General features: G+C 37.3%; 2 protein-coding genes across 4 annotated transcripts in view; one reads left to right on the forward strand and one right to left on the reverse strand.

Annotated features, from left to right (window-relative positions):
• Positions 1–1,037: 1,037 nt before the first annotated feature.
• Positions 1,038–21,715, forward strand: part of Spata6l (spermatogenesis associated 6 like) — a 52,514-nt gene continuing 31,836 nt past the window's right edge. Inside the window, exons 1-2 of one of the 3 annotated variants that reach the window (XM_076846012.1) lie at positions 1,038–1,063; positions 16,919–16,967. Coding sequence is in view for 2 of the 3 variants with exons in the window: in XM_076846010.1 (XP_076702125.1) it covers position 16,967 (1 nt within the window). In the remaining variant the exon portion in view is untranslated. Of the gene's footprint in view, positions 1,064–13,638; positions 13,667–16,354; positions 16,413–16,918; positions 16,968–21,715 lie in introns of those variants that run through there. The other 2 variants (XM_076846010.1, XM_076846011.1) reach the window with 2 other exon arrangements.
• Plpp6 (phospholipid phosphatase 6) lies at positions 10,330–13,284 on the reverse strand. Its single transcript, XM_076846013.1, has one exon. The coding sequence runs from the start codon at positions 13,196–13,198 to the stop codon at positions 12,314–12,316; it is 885 nt and encodes a 294-aa protein (XP_076702128.1). The 5' UTR covers positions 13,199–13,284; the 3' UTR covers positions 10,330–12,313.

Here is a 21,715-nt window from a genome sequence, read left to right on the forward strand (position 1 = left end):
ATGCCCGAGGTCACACATTTAATTTAAGAGGAAGGGCTAGAATCCAGCCAAGCAAGTATAATTTCAAAATCTGCATGTTTAATAATCAAACCTTGCTGCCCTACTCATAGAGTCTCAAATAAGAACAGCAAAACGCCACTCTTTCTTTCAGTCGATTAGATTAGCACATTTTTGAAGTTGATAAATAATGTTGACCAAAATACAAGGAATGCTGTCGGAGAGAATGTCAGTTGTACAACCTTTTGGGAGGAGTAAATTAATTACATGAAAGACTTAAGTGCTTCAATTCAGTAATTTCAATCCCAGGAAATTATCCAAGAATTTTGCACCAATATTCAGTGATTCATATACAAAGATGTTTTTCAGTGGAAAGAAAAAGCCAAAAAGAATTGTTTATCAATAGAGGACCTAAATTATGTCATATTGCTACAATGGGATACTAGTCTTATAAAGAACAAATGTGCTGATTTAGAAATATCTCAAAAGTGAATTGAGTTAAATAGCAAAAAGTTGTAGAATTAGATATATATGTATGAATCCGTACAGATCTTATTTGTTTCCAAACGAGTCACCAGTTGAATGGGGTGGCCGATCCCTTTAATTCTAGCAATGCCAGAGCCTGAGGCATTAGGAACACAAGTTGGAGGCCTGCCTCAGCAACTTAGTGAGAGAACTGGGGATGTAGCTCAGTGGTAGAGCGCCCCTAAGTGGAATCCAAAATACCAAAAACATACAAATAAACAATAACAAGTCTCTGTGTGTGTGTGTGTGTGTGTGTGTGTGTGTGTAAAATTTCTGGAAGGTATACAAGAAACTTGATTATCTCTGGTGGGTAAGGCTGGGGAGGAAAGTTTCTGAGGGTTTTTATTTTCTAGTTAGCTTTCCCGTATTGTGTCAATTGGATATTTTCAATGAATGAGTAAAAGTGGAGAAACACTGCACCTAAGCCTTTTGAGTGTAGGAGTGAAAGCCAAAGGAGAAAATGAGAAACAGAAAAGATAACACTTTTTTCTCTTTGCTTTTTTTGAAGCCACAAAGTGCTTTGAGCAGTTCCTGGCAAAAAGTAAGCTCTATATAAATCCTAAATTCTAAATAAATGCCAAGTTGTTGTTAGGGTTATTATTGGCAATGGTTTTTCTTCTACCTCTGAAATTCTTCTCAATCTCCTTCCTCTATCTGATCTCTAATTTTGGAATCCCTCAGATTTTGACTAGTAGAGATTTTATCTATCACTGTAACCTTAAATTAAAAAACAACAACAACAAAAAAAAACCCTTGTATTCACAGCCACCAAACTAAAATCAAGCCCAGACTTTACCCCAGTCCCTCAAACTCCTCTACTTACTTATTTCATATTTTTATTTGAATATTTCAATCACATTTTAAGTCATATCTATGTGATCCTACTCCTTTCCCCAAACCTCTTCTTCTTGTCTTGTCTTAGATCTCATTGGCTAGAACTTACGAATAATAATTCATTCCCTGGAGTTGAATGCATTGCCACCCAAACAAAACTGGGTTTCTTTTAGCAAGGAAGAAGATATTACAAGTATGAGGTAGGCACTGTGTGCCACAACTAAGTTCCTGTGCAAGCTAGTGGTAGTGTAATTTGAGTGAGGGTCAGTTCCTGCCAGCTTCCCCTTCACAGTTTTCCCCTCCCCAGGGTTCTCTTTGTATGATCTTTGGCCTCCTTTTGGTTCCTGAAATATACCAATTTCTTTCCTGACTCCTGGCCCTTGCATTTGATATTCCTTTCACCTGCATATCTTTTCATTTGAAAGTCTTGGCTAGTGGTCACGCTTCTCTTTTAAGGTCTTAGGTCAAATGTCATACCCTTGAGGAGCCAAGCTAGCCACAAAATCTAAGCCAGATTCTCATTTGCTCTCTAACCTGTAACCTTCTATCTCATCACTTTGGATATTTCCTTCTTGCCCTTCATAATACTTTTTCTATTTATTCTCACTTGTTAATTATTAAGTTTCTTCCTGCAGTAGAATGTAAGCTCATGAGCATAGTTTGCTTCTTATTCACCTTTGTACCTAAATTGTTCAGAACAGTGCCTGGTACATAGTAGGTGTTCAATGAATATGCCGTGAATAAATGGATGGAAATAGGAGTAAATAGATGGATATGAATATAAAAATAAAAAATGCAAGATTAAATAAAGACAGAAGAGAACCAAAAAAGAACACAAAGAGGTATATTTTTGGTAGGAGACAAATACATATAATCACATAAGAAGTAACCTCATCTTGAGCCATTGCTGGCTTCAAAGCATGCATCTTATGTCCCAAAACAGTAGACACACTTTTTAAAATTTTACAAGTTTTCTTTGTTTATATGGTACTGGGAGTTAAACCCAGGGCCTTCTGCATGCTAGGCAAGTGTTCTACCTCTGAGCAACAACCCCAAACCCTAGGCCTCCTCCGTCTTTTTCTTTCTTTCTTTTTTTTTTTTTAACAAGTTTTAGAACTTAATTATACTCTTTTCTGCTTTTTTAATGTTTGCAAAATAAAGTTTCTGAGAAATTGCTTGTGTCATAATTTGCTTACTACTCCCAAAGATATAGTGCTAGCCAGCTGAAACTTAAGGAGCAAATTAGTTTCTTTCTGAATATAAATTAAGTTTAAATAGAAGAACTATATAGTACAAAATGTCCAAGAGAAGTCATAATTATTTAAATATTAAGCCTACAAATGCTAGTGTATTAAACACAAGGCAAAAAGTAACATAGTCTGACTCCTGAACTCTTATAAGTTTTATGAAATAGCTGTCATGTGCGGGCCCAGATCCCAAATGACTTCAGGATTGTTAAAAGCCATTCAGTTGTAATTTGATTCTTTCTCTTGAAAACACTCCTAGTACTGGAAGAAATTCTGGAGAAGTGGGTACACTTAAAGAAACAAACTTCCAGCTCCTGTTTTGGATTAGGAGACCACTGTTCTTACAACACAGTGCTTCTTTCCCCCTTTAAATGAATTTCCCTCTCAATTACTTTAAAATGTTACACACCACAATAATTTGCTTAACTTACCTATATTAGAGGTGAAGAGATCCATCATGTTTTTTTGTATACATATGTGAGACTTCTATCAAAGAGAACTGCATGTAATGCCACCAAGAATCCTTTTGATGGACTATTTTAGGACAGAAGTTCCACAAAAGGCTATGATATTTTTTAATTTAACTATATTGATTTTTAAAAATTGTGATTATGAATTTTTTTTTGCTGGTTCTGGGGCTCAAACCTAGTACTTCATCCATTCTAGTCAACTACTCTACCACTGAACTACAACCCCAGTTTATTTTCAGACAAGATCTTGCTAAGTTGCCCCACACTGGCACTGAACTTGCAATCCTCCAACCTCAGCCTCCCAAGTAGCTGAGATTACATACAGGTGAGTGTCACAACCCCCAGTTGTGAATATTTTTAAACACATATTATGATAGAAGTACAGAAACTTTATATATCCATCACCCAGATTCAATAATTATCAAGATTTTTCTACATTTGTTGTATCTATTCCTTTAATGCATTTACTGAATCCTTGAAAACAAAACCTTAGCATTATATCATTTTATCACTACATAATTTAATATGCATCTCTAAACAATGTTAATATTTGTCTTATATAAACACAAAGGTTTTATCATACCTATAAAAATTAATTTTTTGGTATTTAATATTTAAACCATAATCAAATTTTCCTGATAGTTTCCATAAATTAGTTTATTCAAATTAGCTTTCCATTAAAGCCCATATATTACAATTGGTTATTAGGTCTCAACTATCTTCTATCTAGAGAAGTTCTCCTCACTACTAGTACTTCTTGCTTTTCCTTCCTTCTTCTCCTTTCACTTCTTTTCCTTCTCCTTTTCACTTTTAATACCATTGACTTGTTGCAGACTGAGGCAGTTGTCCTATACAGTGTCCCACATTCTAGATATTACTATTATTAACATGTTCTCCTCCCCCATTCGCTTCAAGTAAAGTTAGCTTTAGAGTAGTGCTGCCCACTAGAATATTCTGTGATGGTGAAAATATTCTACTTGCATTCACTAGTACATAGTCACTAGCCATATATGGCTATTGAGCACTTTGAATATGACTAGTGCAAATGAGGAACTGAGCTGTAAATTTATTTAGTTTTGGTTCATTGAAATAATTATACATGGCTAGCATATTGAATAATGCAACTCTAGTAGCTTGATTAGATTCAACTTGAACTTAGCGAAAGTGCTTCATAGGTGCTTCCTATGAATCATGCAGGGAGATACTTGATGTTACCAATAATGATGTACAGTGATATTAGGACTGATCCTGCTCATGGAAAGTTTTCCCAAAGGGTATAATTTTAACAGTAACCTTTGTGTGTGGGCGGGGGGAGGGGACTGGAGATTGAACTCAGGGGCACTCAACCACTGAGCCACACCCCCAGCCCTATTTTGTATTTTATTTAGAGACAGGTTCTCACTGAGTTTAGCACATCGATTTTGCTGAGGCAGGCTTTGAACTCTTCATCCTCCTGCTTCAGCTTCCCAAGCCACTGGGATTACAGAGGTGCACCACTGCACCTGGCTTAACAATAATCTTTAAAAAAAAGAAACATTAATTACATCTTTATGCAGTTTGTGGGAACCAAGGAAAGAACCCAGTGCAATTCATTGAACTCATATATATTCACGGTGAAAGTCAAAAAGACAAAATGTTCTCTTATATCAGACTGTGAGAAAGCTAAACTGTGAAAGAATATTTTAAAGAAAGTCTTCGAAGGATAATATAAAATACACTTATTTCTTGGGTCTGGACACTGTGCCTAAAAACAGAACAAAACAAAATCAGTGTTCTGGAAATGCATTACTCCTGAAGCAATCAATTGTTCTATATACTTGGGACTTTCTTTCTTCCTTTTTTTATTTTCTGCAGGCATTTTTCACAAATGCTGATGAATAACAACTCACTTTGGAAATCTAATCTGTTAGTGTTTTTTACACATACTAATGAGTAATTCATTGGCTCCAAAGATTTTAGGACCTAACTCAAGTGTTCTCCACTGAGTTCAGATATAAATAAATGGCTTAAGACAGGAATTGATGGTCTTTTAAAAAAAATCATTTATTATGGAATGTAGCTGCCTTTGGAGACAACTATAAGGAGGTATGACTATGATGGAGAGAGAAGGCCCTCTTTCCTTGTCTTTGCCTCATCAGATAACCCAGGTGGCCCTTTTCTTGTGATTGATGGGGAACTGATAGCAGGTTGGAGGGCTCAGTATGCACTGAGAAGTAGCTCTAAAACCTGATGTGACTACCCTTTTAGATGCTGAAGAAACCTACAGGCTCTCTTCCCAGAACAATACACATTTGCACATGCAAGAAAGTTTGCTTATCCTTTCAGGAATGTTAGGGCCTCTGGGATAGGATTACAGAATTAAAAAACAAACAAACAAAAAACACAAAACCAAACAAACAAAAAATCCTCTGCCCTGGAAGTGGAAGTGGAAGTGGCAGACATACTTTGCATGGATACTTTTGTAGCATGCAGTACATAAAATATGGCCCCAAAATCTGAAGAAGTCAGTTCTTGCTCCTTCCTATATTCCCAGATTCATCCTTTCTATTGTTTTATGTTTCCTGTTTGTTTAGGTAAAGATTCCTCTTTACTTCTGTACCCCAGATTCCCTTCCCAGAGGCAAATATTACTAGCAGTTTCTGTTGTATTTTTTCAGGAATATTTAAGCATGTAGGAACACATAATATTCTGCCTTCCCAAAAGGCAGCATATCATTCACATTTTTGTGCCATGCTCTTTTTCTTAGTTCTATATTTTAGAGATTATTATTGTTAGGTCTTATAGCTCTGCCCCATTCTTTTGCCATGCTGTGTAATATTTCCACATGTGGCTCATTCATAATTGATTCTATCAGACACTGCTTATTGAACATTTATTCTTTCTAGTATTTTTTAACTGTGAATAGTGGTACAGCATATGTCAGTGTTTTGTGAAAACATTCCCATGGGATAAATTTCTAGCAGTGGAATCACTCAGCCAAATTAAATTTTTTGGTAGACATTATCAAATTGTTCTCCTAAGAAGTTATATGTGGTAGACAGAATAACGGCTCACAAAGACATTTCCTATATTATTTCCTATAATCTTACTCAATAAAGGGGAAATTAAAGTTTCAGAAGGAATAAAGGTGCTAATCAGCTGACCTCAATATAGGGACCTTTTTGTCTGACTGGTCCCAATGTAATCATAAAGATCCTCAAAAATGGAGTAGAGAACCAGAGAGATATGGCAGCAAGAGAAAGACTTGGCTTGATGTTGCTGGCTCTAAAGATGGAGGAAGGGAGCTTGGAGCCAAGGAATTCAGGCAGCTTTTAATTAAAAGTGAAAATGCAAGGATGCAGAAAAGGCAAGGAATGTAACCCTGCTGGTACCTCAATTTTAGCTCAGTGGGGTCCACAAAATTGGAAGATAATAAATTTGTCTTATTTTAAGCCCCAAAGTCTGTGGTAATTTGATATAGTAGCCAGAGAAAACAAATATATGTATTTACATTCCAACCAGCAATGTTTCTCCATACCCTGTCCATTAGTGCCTTAAAAAAATAGTTTCTTCCCTTCATATGAATACAATTATTTGAAAAGAAATGTTTATAATTTTGTGTCTTATAATTAGCTTTTTGTTTAAAAGGAAAATCTCAGTCATGATTGTCACATTCTTGTTCTTTGCACTTTGGCAAATTCTCATTTGAAGAAAGGTTTAATTTTCTCATCTGGGGCCAGGAAATAAGCAGGATGTACTGATGTGCCTTTCTGCAATGCTGATGTCACTGCTGATCAAGGTGCACTGCAGAAACACTCTACAAGAAACACTTTACAAGAAAATATAAATTAAATATATTCTGTATTGATTCACTGAATATCCCCACAGCAAATTAGCAAAAACAGCTGTGCCTGATCCCTTCTCATTGGGTATATTTAGCTTGCCCTCATGTGGTGAGACTGCCCCTTATTCACACAATTAACCCTTACAGACTGTAGATCATCTCTACACTTAATATCTATTCCAAGATATTTATTGAGCATCTGCAATGAAAGTTAATCAGGGTTCAAACACTTAGCCATGTAGAGTTAACAGATTATGGAGATAAACAGTAATCAGCAATCACAGGAACAAATGTGAAACTACTATTGTGGGGATTGGTCCAAAGGGATTATAGATGAATATAATCATCTAAAATAGTAAGATTCCACCCTATCAGAGAAAGCTGAAGATTGAAAGTTGTGTGGGATCTGTAAATCTGTACATGTTAATTAATACCTACATTGGCTGACATCCCTAGATAAAGGATACAGAGTGAGGAAAACAAAGGACCAAGAAAAACTGTTTGGCTAGGTAGAATAGGATACAGAGACAAGAAGAATGTTCAGAGAGATGGAGGGAAACCATAACAGGGCTGGGCCATGAAACCAAGCAAGGAGAGTCCAATTGTTGAAAAGTTAAAGATTAAAAATAGCATATGATGGGAGGGTGGACAGTGTGTCTGTAAGGATCAATAGGATGTTCTTGTTTTAGGGGCAGTGATGTGGTAGGGCACACCTTGATTAAATATAACTTCTCTTTATTAGTTGTGTAGCCTTGGGCAAAAGGCAATTTATTTGGCTTTAGATTCTGCATCTGTAAATAGGGAATAACATCTCCCTCAGAGTTATTGTGGGAGTAATTAGCTCTTTGTAGATCCTCAATAAATGTTGATTTTCCCTTGCCTTACACTAGTTACTTATTCATAAATCTGTTTTTATTGTCACTCTCCTTGATATGTTAGTATTGGTGTTGATGACTTCATCATAGGGCTCGTTCCAGTTAGCTGTTGTAAGGTAACAAATCAGATCTCTGGATTATAGGAAACCAGGCATCCACCTGTGTATCTCTTGGTATGGGGGAGGGAGGGGAGCTGAGCACAATATGCTAGGAATCAGAAGAGTAAACAGTACATCATCATCACACTGTATTTTTCCCTTCCAGGGAAAGAAATGTCAGTGACCAAAATGAAGACCCAATTATGCTCTAGGGACGTCTTTTTGTACCATTTCCAATTGCATAAATTTCCAATGCAAAATATTAATGATAAATGATAACATAAATGTTTTTGTTGCTGTTTTCAGAGATAGCATTGTTCCTCCCAGATTTTTTGGATTGGCTAGAAGTGGCTGATCCTACCTCTCTTCCTTCATTTTTGTTTATCAAATACAATGAATAGGGGGAAAAACATGATTTCCTTTACCAATTCAGACCTCTTACTTTGCCTGTCATCTCTGACAGGTTTTTACAATGTGACCGTGGCTCTGTTGCCACTAAAGCAAATGGGGACTGGAACAAACAACACACCATGTCCCTGTATTCCCTTTTTTGTTCCCCCAAATCTAGCCAAGTTAAGGGAATAATGAGAGAAATCTTGGTCTGGAAAATCCAGACACATTTTATCTTGAAGGACACTGGCTTTCTCTTATGCACACCGGGAACTAGGGTGAGTGTTATTTGAGAAAGCTACTTTTTTGCGTGTTCACCAGGACAGTTGCTCCTTGGGATGCTGGTAATAGAAGCAAACTAAGCAAGCTAACGTGATGATGTCATTGTTTCTGCGGTCTAACCTAAAACCCCTCTGTGAATGGAGACATAAACAGAACTGAAGGCACTGCGGGAAAGATACATTTCATTCATCCAGCTCTGCCACTGGACAGAACACCGTGAGGGAGAGGAGGCACTGCTTGGCATATATCACTATGAGGGATGGAGTGCTATCAGTCAGCCTTTCTCCACTCAACTCTTATTGGAGAGGTCACTGATTTCTTGTAAGCTTCTTAAAGAGCAAACGCGTACCTTCTGGGACAGTCAATTATATTAAATTGGAAAATTGTTAACAGAAATTCCAGGACCTGGGGCGTAGTAACTACTAAAATGTGTAGTAATTAAATTATATCGGAGCAATGATTTCATTCCACTGTTAAAAAGGAAATTGTAAACATTTAAACATAGTGATTGGGGCCACACAGAGTTGATGGAAAGAAATTAGTGCTCCAAACACCTGACCAGGATCCTGCTCCCTCGACAACACCCAGTAAGTCACTGCAGACGGTTGCTGCCCAGGAAGCCGCGCCCCACACGCGCGTTCCAGGAGGTGTACGGGGCCTCGCTTGCGTTCTAGGGTCGAATGTTGCGCGTTTGAGTGTCCATGGCAACGCGACGCTTCCGCCTTCTGGAAGCCTACGCTCTGGCGCCGGTTGTGAGAGACCGGTCCCGGTGGGAGGGACCCGGGCTGGGAGGGTCTGATGGGGGATCGAGGGGGTGGGGGGCTGGGGAAGTTTCTGGGAACACTTCCCCAGGGGTTGAGCTAAACTAAGGAAAGTTGGTCCAAGACCCAGCACAAAGGATCTTGTCATTCCAGTCCTTTCGCCCGCGCAGGGAACGATGCCTCTGGAGGCGGTGGTGGAGCTGCAGATCCGGGCGGTAAGAGATTAGCAAACCTCTGTTCCTTAACTCCAAGTCAGACTCTTAAATGGTCTCCCCACCCGCCGCCCCATAGTTTTCACCGCTCTTCTCCCACTTGACACACATACATTATTTTCTTTGGGGACAGATCGTACCTTTTTGTCCTAAGATTTTTATATACGTTTGTATTCCTGGACTTCCTAACCTTTAATTCAGATCAACCTGTTCCTATTTTTTTCCCCCAAAGCAACATGTTTCTTAGCTTCATTCTGAATTTGTTGTTTTAAAACAACACTACCTTAAGTCCAAGTAGGATTTTTTCTTTTTTTCAGAATAAAGATTTGTGAAAGAATTTTAAATTCTCCTTTTAATAACCATGGAATAATTTATTTTTTAAAAAGCCCCATTACTTCCTGATAATGTCACATTTATGAGCCAACCAAATATTATTATGACTTTGGCTTGCTAATTCAAAAAGGAAATCAGTCAACAAATGATCGGTAATTATCCACCACATCCTTCCTAAATGAGGTATTGGGGCAGGGGGCTTCATTGTTCTTATTTGGGAGAGAGTCATTCTTCTTCTGCTTCCATTTTCCCATCATTCTGTAGTTAGTGACAGACTAATATTCAGCTTTGTCTCCAAGGTGCTAGGGACTTCTCTCCTGGTTACCATTAGATTATAAGACTAAAAGGACACTGCTGTGGATTCTGGCTAGCTTCCATACAATTGGCAAATGCTAAAGTTTCATCAGACATGTAGCTGTGAAACAAAGATAATACAATTTTCCTGGTTTTGTTCCATTTTGCTGACAGAAAATAAGGCCAGACCATATCAATTGTGCTTTATTAATTGCAAGCTCTCAAAACTGCAGAAGGTGAAGAATCTCTGGAGAGAAGCCAAGTGATATTTCTTACATACAGGCAAAAATTAAGTTTTCATCTAACAAAATTATTGGTTAATTTTATTTTGATTTTTAAAAGGCATTCCTCAGTGTATAATTAACAATGAAATCAGTTTTCTATTCTACAGTACTTAGGATGTTCCAGAAAATCAGTTGAATTGATCAGATCCCAACAGCTAAAACAGGGAATTCCATAAGTATAACTACAAACTGGAAGTTAAGCCCCCAATATTCAGACTTGTGGACACTGCAAGAAGAAATACAATTGCTTTCAAATATCTGGACTGAATATTGCTGCAGTTACTATGAAGGGTCTAAGATTGAACAACAAACCCAAAACCACTTAGAGATTCACTGTTGGCTGATTCAGCAAGTGAAGAGGTAGTCCGTGTTCAGGATATTGTGGAAATGTGTATTATTTTATTTAGGAGTAGCCGTTCCTCTTTTAAGTGTGCCTCTCACTCTCAGAAAGTTCATGCTTCTCCCCAACCAGAACCTACTTATCTATCACAGTCATTCTCCAGGTTCCTGTCTGCATCTCTTAAAGTCCATAGTCCTTCTATTTATAAATGCCAAAATAATTGTTCGTTATTTTCTGAAGACATTAGTTCCAAAAGTAGGCTTTCTTTTCAGGTAGAGCAACATTTAAAGCACATACCTCTTTTTAGGTCAAATGAGTAAAGCCTACCACGCATTTGGTAGTCTTTGGTCTTATGATTTGAGGCAACATGGATGAACAGCTTTAAATGTAAAGGTCAATGTAAACAGAAATTTAGGAGTTTTACCTAGTGTCTGATATAGCAGCAAGCTCCCCTGGTGAATTTCAAGTTAAATACTGTTACATAAACTATGCTTTATACAGGAAAACTGAATTCCATTTATAAAACTATAGAATATACAGGGTCATCCTCATGGTATATATGAAAAAGCTTTTGCACATACATTGAAAAGAATCACATTATTTTCCTTTTTTTAAAATTTATGGATAGAGGAATGTTATTTTTTTATTCAGTAGAGATGATGGGCAGCAGAGTCTCATCTCCTGCCATGCTGGTCATTGACATAATAACCTAAATTCTCAGTTCTTTTGACTTTCCCCAGCAGCTTAGCTTCTCTGTCCTCTGTTGCGCCAGCTATTGGTTGTCAATAGAATTAGACATGAAACCAGAGTCTCATACTTACTTTTCTGTGGGCACCTTAGACATGCCCACCTTTTAAGTGTTTCTTCAAGTAGTTCTTGGTTTGTTCTCTGAGTGGTAAAAAACAGTATTAGAGAATACTGGAAAATAATATTTAAAGACCTTTTGAAAGGGTGTAGGGAAAGGAGAGAAAGTACTATAATCTTTCTCACTGCCTAGTCCACAAAGATGGAAGAGATAATAAAGTAAAAAGGCTTACCAAGAAAATCAGGATTAAGAAGAAATCTCCCTGATGGTGGCAACAAATAGTTGTTTAGTACTGCTTAAAGTCTAACTCAGAAAAAGGACTAGGGTTAGTACATGAAATATCTGCAACGTATATTTATGGAATGAAGATGGTGTTTCTCAAAAATTCAATTTACAAGTGATGTTAACTTACAGGATTACTATACAACACAAATCCTACTGTCAAAACCAGCAACAGTATAACCACCCCAGCTTGGTTTCTTTGCTATTGTCCTGGAGATATAAACAGTTGAATAAATATACAATAGATTTTTTTTTTTCTTTTTGCTTCCCTTTTTATGGCTGTCTTCCAAGGGCTAGCACGTGCTCTGGCCTAGCAACACATCAAGATGGTGGGATATCTGAAATCCTAAGGAAGCCTGAAATGTCTAAGAGGGGCAAGTGGGATGGTGGCTGATTTAGGCTGGCATCATCAAATTGTGGAAACTTTCAGCTCTCCTGTTGCCATAATCAATGAGATGGTGTCACTGTTGATTCCACAGTATAAAGAGGACCGGAGCATTGTGGGGTGAAAGCCAGCAGTAGTCCACGATGCTGTACTGCATATAGCCCAGAAAAAAGCCAAAAGCCACATCGGTGACATTGTGCCTCCCCAGCATGACCCTGGAAAGACCCAAGATGAAGGCCCACAGTACCACCAGCACCCTCAGTGGAATGGCCAGTACCAGGTGCTTCAGGATGAACCGGGACACCAGGGAGGCCCTTGTGGCATGGCCCGAGGGGAAGGAGTACTTGTCCACCGAGAGAGTGACAAACATGTCCATCTGATTGTGGGCCGGTCGGCGCCTGCGGACCAGCCCTTTGATCAGGGCCACCACCAGGAGGTCCAACAGCAGGGCGAAGAGTAGGTTCATCAGCACCTCGCGCCCAGCCCAGCTGTCGCTCCTGCATAGGCAGTACAGGGTGCCCAGCAGCCAGGTGATGCCGTGTCCCGAGATCTCCAGCAGCTTCATAAGGGGCCTCACGCTACCCCAAGACGAGCTCTCCCCTGCACACACCCCCAGCTTCTTGGACAACCACAGGTCGATGGCCAGCAGGGAGCGCAAGGCGATGTCCAGGAAGGACGGGTTCAGGTCCATGCGGTCCTCCTCGGGGAGTGAAGGAGGGGGCGCCTGCGAGGAGCCCGCAGCGGCCACTGGAAAGGAGCCGCGCCGGTGCACCGGGCTCTCGGACGCGCGCAGCCGGGCGCTGGTGGGGTCGACGCCCGCGGCTCGGCTGCTGAGCAGGGACTGGAACTCGAACCTGCCGCTGCTGCCGCCGCCATGGGCCGGGCTGCCAGGGTTGCTGGTGTTGCTCGAAGCGGAGGCGCTCAGCGGCCGTCCCTCGACGCTCCTCCGGGGGCTCGCCATCGCGGCGGGCGGCCCGGACCCCGGGACCGGGCGGGACTAGAGAGAGGCCTCCCGGCCCTGCAGCCTCTTCCGCTTCCGTACAGCCATCCTGAAGGGGCGGGGAGAGGAGCCGGCGAGAGCGCGATTGTGACACCTGGCGGAGACGTGGGAGGGAATTGGAATTTCCAATATGAAATAGGAGAGAACAGGGGAGGATGTTGATGCTGGGAGGTACACGTGAGGGAATATGATGATGGGGGACATTTCAGGGCCTCTGGAAGGCTAGGAGGAATGCAGCCCTGTTAAATAAAACAAACTTTGCTTGTTCTCCCCCCGCCCCCCCCCCCTAAGATTTCTTGCCCGGGAGTGTTCCTGCCAGACAAACAAGATGTGTACCTCGGGGTTTACCTCCTGAATCAGTACGTGGAGACAGCCTGCTTTCCCTCTGTGTTCCCTATTGTGATTCAGCAAATCCTGAGATTTAAAAAGGTGATCTTGACTTTCTCATTGTATTTTACTGTCTGAAGATAATCTAATAGTTCTTGAAAAATTATTTTGTAAATTTTCTGTAAAAACAACCCAAAGGCATTTAAGTATAGTGCAAAACTACAGTCAGCCTTGAAGTAAAATCACAGTTGAAAGATTTGCTTGTGCTTTGCAAGTCCCAGCCAAGTTCTGTCAATCTAGTGCTAAATACCCTGGTCAATGGTTTCTATTCTTGGAACTCCCATGACATTTTTTAACTGGAGCAAAGAGATCATTTCTGAATGTTCTTGGAGGTGTTAGAATTGCATTACATTTAATAAATTGCAGACCTTAGCAAAAAAGAAAAAAAAAACTTTCTTAGACCCGGAAAAATAATGAAAGAATATAACCAAATCAAGTTAAATCTTATAACCAAAATCCTGTAAGGAGACAAAAAGGCTCTTCTGGTTTATTTAAGTCATACCTGGTTTATGTAGCTATAGTGATAAGGCTAGATTCCTGTTGCAATGAATACAGTCATGACACAAATAGCCCAAACACTACCCACCCACTTCCCACCTCAGTATTTAAAAGAATATTCATTTGATTACTATGCAGTTACTGGCAATCCCCTGAACTTTTTGTTTTGCATTTGGAGATGGAATCAGTTTTAACCTCAATAAAGCTAATGATGTTTCTCTAAACAGTGTCACTAAGATCTTTTGGGCAGAGGGAAGGTTGGTAGGATAGCTCTGAAAGATGGTGCCCAGAAAGTGACCTGTTTTGACCTGAGGATGGGAGAGAAGATCAAGATTGATTCACTGAAGGGCCAGGGTTGCATGCAATATGTTTGTAAATCACAGCCTATTAATTTAAATTAAAAATGTGCTAAACTGACTGGATAAAAAGAGAAATAAATCAGTGTTATCTTAGAACATACAATCAGAACCCACAGGAATCTATTTCTCACATTTAGATGTTGAAAGTAGTGAAAATGCAGCCATTTTTCCTCCTAAGAATTTTCATATTAGTTTTATCAGTTTTCAATTTAATCTGTAGAAGACTTTAAAAATCTTTTTATAAGAAGCCCAAAGATACAAAATTGTGGAATCCTAGAATGATAAATCTGCAAATGACTTTGAGCAGGGGGTCGTCTAGTCCAACCTCCTTGATTTGTTTAAAAAAAGAAAGGAATGAGTCTTAGAGTCACATTTTAAATGTCACTACTGCTCTGTTGAAAAGTGGCACATTTGATATTACTAGTCAAATATATCAGAACCATTTTTTTTTCTAAATGAAACTAATTACCCTCTTTGTATGAGTTATTTGGGTTCATAGTGTAGTTTTCTCCTAGTCAATTCCAGCTCTTCTTTTATCTGTTCACTTATCCTTCTTCAAATACTTTCAGCAAGTAGCGACATTTTCTCTTCCTTGGACCTTCTGTGTAATGCAGAATTGAATGTTTTAAAGCATTTGAATAAACAAATTCCTCATGAAAAATTTATGAACTATTGTGTTTGAACAGTTTGTGTTGATCATTTACTCAAGATCACACTTGAGAAAATCCTCAGATAAGGGAGTATTCATTTCCCAGGGCTGGTATACAAAAATACTACAAACTGAGTGACTTAAACAATAGAAGCATATTGTCTCACAGTTCTGGAGGCTAGCAGTCAGATCAGAATGTTGGCAGGGTCATGTTGCCTATGAAGGCACTAGGGAAGGATCAATTCTTGACCTCTCTCCTAGCTTTTGATAGTTCCTTGGCTTTTGTCAGCATAATTTTAATATTTATATGGCTATTTATTCTTTCTGTGTGCATGCTGTTTAAAAAATTGAGGGCAGAGAAGCTATTAGGCTGGGGCAGATCCAGTGCTTTAAGTGCCTCCATAAGTAAACTGAAGCCCAATGTAAAGTGTAAAATCAAACTAGAGACTTTACCAATTATAAACTGTCAACTGTCCTCTTAACTAGAGACTTTCCTAATCAGAAACTGTCAACTAACCACTCTCCAGGGTCTTTCCACTCCAACCAATCAAATGTATCTTCTTGTTTTATTTCCATGTCACCTATAAAAGCTCTCTGCCCACTTGGTAGCAATTTTCTGATTGAGTGCTGCCTGGTTCATGAATCATTCTTTGCTCAAATAAACTCTTGAATTTATTTTGTATAAATTTTTTTTAATACCTTCTGTGCTCAAATATCCCCTTTTTATAAGGACACCAATCATATTGGATTAGGAATCCAACCTATTCCAGTATGTCCTCATTCTAGCTTAACAATTACTTAATGACCCTAATTGGAAATGAGGTCACATTCTGAGGTACTGGGGTTGGGATTTCAACATTTTGGGGGACATAATTCAAACCATAACAATAGTAAAAGATGCAGTTATTGAAATAATTTAGGCAAAAAATTACATTTGCTTAATAAATCCAACTCAGTAAGACAAAAATGGATTACAGGGAAATCATACAGTCTCCCATTTTTGTTCTTAAAGCAGATCTGGCTTTGGATCCAAGACAGATTTTTAACCATGTTTACCATTGTTTAAATGAGAACTCTGAAGCCTGAAATCAAAGTCTACTGAAAAAAAAAAAAAAATGTTTTCCACTGGGTTGCATAATTTAGTGGGAGAGGCCTTTGTTTTAGTCCTATCCCAGGGCCTTTACTGTCAAAAACAAAATATGCAGATTTGGCAATAACTGAACAGAGCACATGTGCTTCATGATAGATTTAAGAGGCTCTCTCTCCCCCACCTCTGGATTCTGTGAGAGCGTAACTCCTAGTAGTGAACTTTGTGTGTGTGTGTTAATATGTAGGCAGAATTTCTATTTTAATGTTCCTTCTTGGCAGAACTAATTGCTTGGGAAGAGAAATCATTCAGTTAACATTTAGTGAGATCTATTGTAAGCAGAATGTTTTTCTAGGTACTCAAGACTCAGGTTAATGTAAAATGTGCTTTTAGCAACAAATAGAACTAGGTCAAGTTGATGACATTTTAAGCATGTGGTAGATTTAGCCAACTCAGATTTCCTTGCATATGCTATTGTTCTGTTAATTTCTATGAATTTGTTCTATGTTCTATTTTTATGAATTTGTACTATATTGATCTTTTAATCATACTTGTTAAAAGTGTTTCTGTTGAGTCCTAAAATATTATATGGCTGGATTTTACCAAATAACATCCTAATTATTAGGAAGAAAATAATCTACAGTTTCTGTAAGTACCTATTAAAAAACTTAAAAATGTTTTTCCCATATTTTTCTCTGCAGGTATTTGAAAATGCAATAGATCCTGGAGCTGTAGCAGAACTTTTAGAAAGTAGGTACTCATTAAAGAAAAAAAAAGATTATTCTGGTAATTCACAGGTATAATAGTATGCTGTTTGCTGTTTTTCTAAACTGTGATATTTCCATGTTTGATCATGTTTACATTCAAGAGACCTTATAGTAAATTTTGAATCATGTTTTTGATCCCATTACAAACTTTTTTCTAAATATAGATGGAATTTTCAAGATGATAAATTCTGTTTGGTTGTTTATCAATATTAAGTGAGAAATCCTATACCCATTATTAATCACTCTCTATTCCCTGCTAACCCTCCCAGCCAAATGCAAATATGGATCTTTCTGTCTTTATAGATTTGCTTATTCTGGATATTTCACATAAATAAGATTATACAATATGTGGTCTTTTGTGATTAACTTCTTTTGCCTAGCATAACATTTTGAAGGTTCATTTGTGTTATAGCATGTTCCAGTACCTCATTTCTTTTTATGGCCAAATAATATTCCATTGTATAATTATACCACACTTTGTTTTTCTACTTATCAATTGGGTTGTTTTCACTTTTAGGCTATGATGAATAATGATGCTATGGATATTTATGTACAAGTTTTTGTGTGGACCTATGTTTTCTTTTCTTTCTTTCTTTCTATCTATCTATCTATCTATTAATCTGTCTATCTATCATTTATCTATGCATCCATCTATCCAGGAGTGAGATCACTAGGTAATATAATAACTATTTGGTTAGACTTTTAAGGAACTCCCACACTATTTACCAAAGCAGCTGAATCATTTTACATCTCTTCAGTAATGTCTGAGGATTTCACTTTTCTACATCTTGGCCAGCAGTTGTTATTATTTGTCATTTTGATTGGTAGCAGTCTTTGTGGGTATGAAGTGGTATCTCATCATTATTTTGATTTGTTTTTCCATGATGGCTAATGATGTTGAGTGTTCTTTGCAGAATTGTCTATTCAGATCCTTTGCCTACTTTTTAAGTAGGTTGTCTTTAAAAAAAAATTGAGTTACAAGTGTTTCTTATGTATTCCATATATAAGTCCCTATAAGATAAATGATTTCCAGTTATTTTTCTCCTGTTCGTTGGGTTGGCTTTCATTTTCTTGTTGGGATTCTTAGAAACACAAAAGTTTTAAAATTAGTGAATTCCAGTTTGTTCTTCTTATATTACTTATACTGTTGGTGTCATATCTCAGAAACTATTGTTTAATACAAGGTCACAAAGATTTACATGTAAAAGTTTTATAATTTTGACTCTTATATTTGGGTCTGTAATATGTCTTCTGTTGATTTTTGTAAGTGGTGTGAATTATGGGCCTATTTTCATTATTTTGCATGTGACTATCCATTTGTCTTAGCATCATTTGATAAAAAGACTGTAAAGATTTTGTTTCTGTCACTGAAGTCTCTTGGCACTCTTATTGAAAACCAAGTTCCTATAATGTGAAGGTTTATTTTTAGGCTCCCAATTCCATTCCATTGATTCATATGCCTATTGTTATGCCAACACACAATCTTGATTACTGTAGCTTTGTGAGAAATTTTGAAATCAGAAAATGTGAGTTTTCCAGCCTCCAGTTTAGTTCTTTTTTCAAGACTCTTTTCAGGGGGATCACTTAAGTTTTCATATGAATTTTAGAATCAACTTGTTACTTTCTATGAAGAATCTAGCTGGGATATTAATAGGGATTTCATTGAATCTATAGATCAATTTGGGGAATATTACCCTCTTAACAATATTAAGTCTTCCAATCATGAACATGGGATGTGTTTCCATTTATTTAGGTCATTTTAAGCTTATTTTCAATGTTTATAATGTTCAGTGTACAATTCTTGCATTCCTTTTGTTAAGTTTTAAGTATTTTATTCTTTTTTGATGCTGTTGTAAATTAAATTTAATTTTTTTCCATTTTCAGATTGTTTATTTCAGTGTATAGAAATTTAGCTAACTTATTCTCTGATATTATATTCTGCAAATGTGCCAAACTCATTTATTGATTCTAGTTTTTGTTTATTTATTTATTTATTATGATTTTATACACACAAAATTAGATTGTCTACAAATGGAAATAACTTTATTTCTTCCTTTATAGTCTGTCTGCATTTTATTTCATTTTCTTGTCTAATCCCCTGACTAGAGTTTACAGAACAATATTGAATAAAGACAATAAAAGTGATGTTACATGTCAATTTTTTTATAGATGCCCTATATCAGATTGAGGAAGCTTCCTTCTGTTCCTAGTTTATATATTGTCTTTTTTTTTTTTTTCTTTGTGGTGCTAAGGATTAACTCAGGGCCTTGTGCATTCGAGGTAAGCACTCTATCAACTGAGCTATGTCCCCAGCCCAGAGTTTTTTCTTTAATTACAAAAGAATGTTAAATTTTATCACAAGCTTTTTAATCTTTATTTTGTTCATATGTTTATTTGCTTTCAGACATTTAGTCAATTTTACATTCCTGGAATAAATTTCACTTGATTATGGCATACAGTCCTTTCCATATATTGCGTTATTTGATGTGCTAGGATTGTGTTGAGGATTTTGGGATCTACAGTCATAAAGAGATACTGGTTGACAGTTTTGTTTTCTGGTGATATCTTGGTCAAGTTTTGCTAATACTAGCCTCATAGAATGAGTTGGGATTTTTATTTTATTTTATTTTTAGTTGTAGATGGACACACTATCTTTGTTTATTTGTCTTCTTATGTGGTGCTGAGGATTGAACCCAATGTCTCACACATGCTAGGCAAGCACTCTACCACTGAGCCACACCCACAGCCTGGGAAATGCTTTTTCCTCTTTAGTTTATTAGTATTAATTTTCTTTAAACTTTTGGTAGAATTCACCAGTGAAGCCACCTGGGCCTGAACTTGTCTTCAGATTGTTTTTTAATTACAGATTTAATGTTTCTGCTTGTTTTATTTTGATTTTTAAAAAATTTTTTAGTTGTATTGGACAAAATACTTTTATTTTATTTATTTTTATGTGGTGCTGAGGATCGAACCCAGGGCCTCGCACATGCTAGGCAAGTTCTACCACTGAGCCACAACCCCAGCCCCTCTTTCTGCTTGTTGTAGGTCTCTTCAGTATTTCTATTTCTTCTTGAACCAGTTTTGATAGATTATATATTTCTAGGAATTTTTCCATTTCATTATCTAATTTGTTATCATAAAGTTGTTCATAGTATTGCGTTACAGTCCTTTCTATTTCTCTAAGATCAGTAGTAATATCCTCTCTTTCATTTCTGATTTTAGTAATTTGAATCATCCCTTTTCTTGATGAATTTAACTAAAGGTTTCTCAGTTTTGTTGACTTCTAAAGAACCAGCTTTTGGATTCATTCGACTTTATTGTTTTTCTGTTCTTTATTTTATTAATTTCTTCTTATCCTTCATTATCTTCTTCCTTCTGTTTGCTTTAGATTTAGTTTGCTCTTTTTTCCCCAGTGTATTAATATGAAAGTTTCATTAGTAGGTAACCAACAACCACTTTCTTAATCTTTATGAATTTTTCAACCGAGATTTATTCAGTTGAAAGAATTAGGACCAAGGTCATAGGTAATAGCAGAATCTCATAGAGAAATAATAAGAATTAAATGCTAGGTGACCTGAGGCAATGCTGGAAAGAGGACAGAATCAGGAGCAGGCTAGGTATCCGGCCAACATACTAGGTGGATTAAGAAATTTGAGGGGCTGGGGTTGTGGCTCAGTGATAGAGGACTTGCCTAGCATGTGTGAGGCCCTGGGTTTGAGTCTCAGTACTATATATAAATAAAATAAAGGTCGATTTGCAACTAAAATAAATATATATTTTAAAAAAAAGAAATTTGAAATTATGCATCTAGTGAGTCTGTGTCCACAGATAGTGCAGGTTAGAGGCCACTGAACAAATGTTCTGAAACAGAATGGTACAACAGTAAAACGGGTTCAGAAAGCCAGGTGTAGAATAAATAGAAAATCTACAGGAATCAAAGGTTATGATCATCAGAAACAGTAAGTGAAACTTTGATGGCATGTGGGTGTGCTCAAAACTCACAGCATCTAGAGAAAACCCTGGATCCTATTTATGCTATTCACTAAGACTAGAAAGTCAGAAAGAAGAGTTGGTGGAGGGAATTTAACTTTGGACAGATTGAGTTTAGAGTGTCAGTGTAAGATCTAAATGGAGGTGTTTCATTGAATAATGAATTTTGAACCTAAAACAAATTAAGTGCTTAATGGGACTGTTGGAGTAAAATTTCAGGCTATCTTGGTTTTTAAGTTTCTTGGAATTTATATTTATTTATTTATTTGGGGGTACTGGGGCTTGAGCTCAGGAACACTCAACCACTGAGCCACATCCCCAGCCCTATTTTGTAATTTATTTAGAGACACGGTCTCACTGAGTGGCTTAGCGCCTCGCTTTTGCTGAGGCTGACTTTGAACTCATGATCCTCCTGTCTCAGGCTCCCAAGCCACTGGGATTACAGGAGTGCGCCTCAACATTTGGCTAGTTTCTTGGAATTTAAATTTTGTTCTTATGCATTCATAAATCTATTTTTATGAATGCATATTTTTCATAAATGTACAAAGTGAGAATTTATTTCTATTATCTATTTTAAAATGTTTTTACTTATAATATTATTTTGTGGGAATTATTATCTTTATTAATTTTGTATTGTAATACCATTTGTTTTAATTCACCTTTATGATTTGAGTTTTATTCTTGCCTCTAGAGATACTATAGATTAGATCATTATTTCTAAATGTATTTTGAACTCAAATA

Source organism: Callospermophilus lateralis, chromosome 2 (assembly GCF_048772815.1).
Source record: "Callospermophilus lateralis isolate mCalLat2 chromosome 2, mCalLat2.hap1, whole genome shotgun sequence".
NCBI lineage: Eukaryota > Metazoa > Chordata > Mammalia > Rodentia > Sciuridae > Callospermophilus > Callospermophilus lateralis.

Bases quoted from the DNA above. Each gene is read 5' to 3' on its own strand.
- Plpp6 (XM_076846013.1), bottom strand. From the start codon at position 13,198: ATGGCGAGCCCCCGGAGGAGCGTCGAGGGACGGCCGCTGAGCGCCTCC.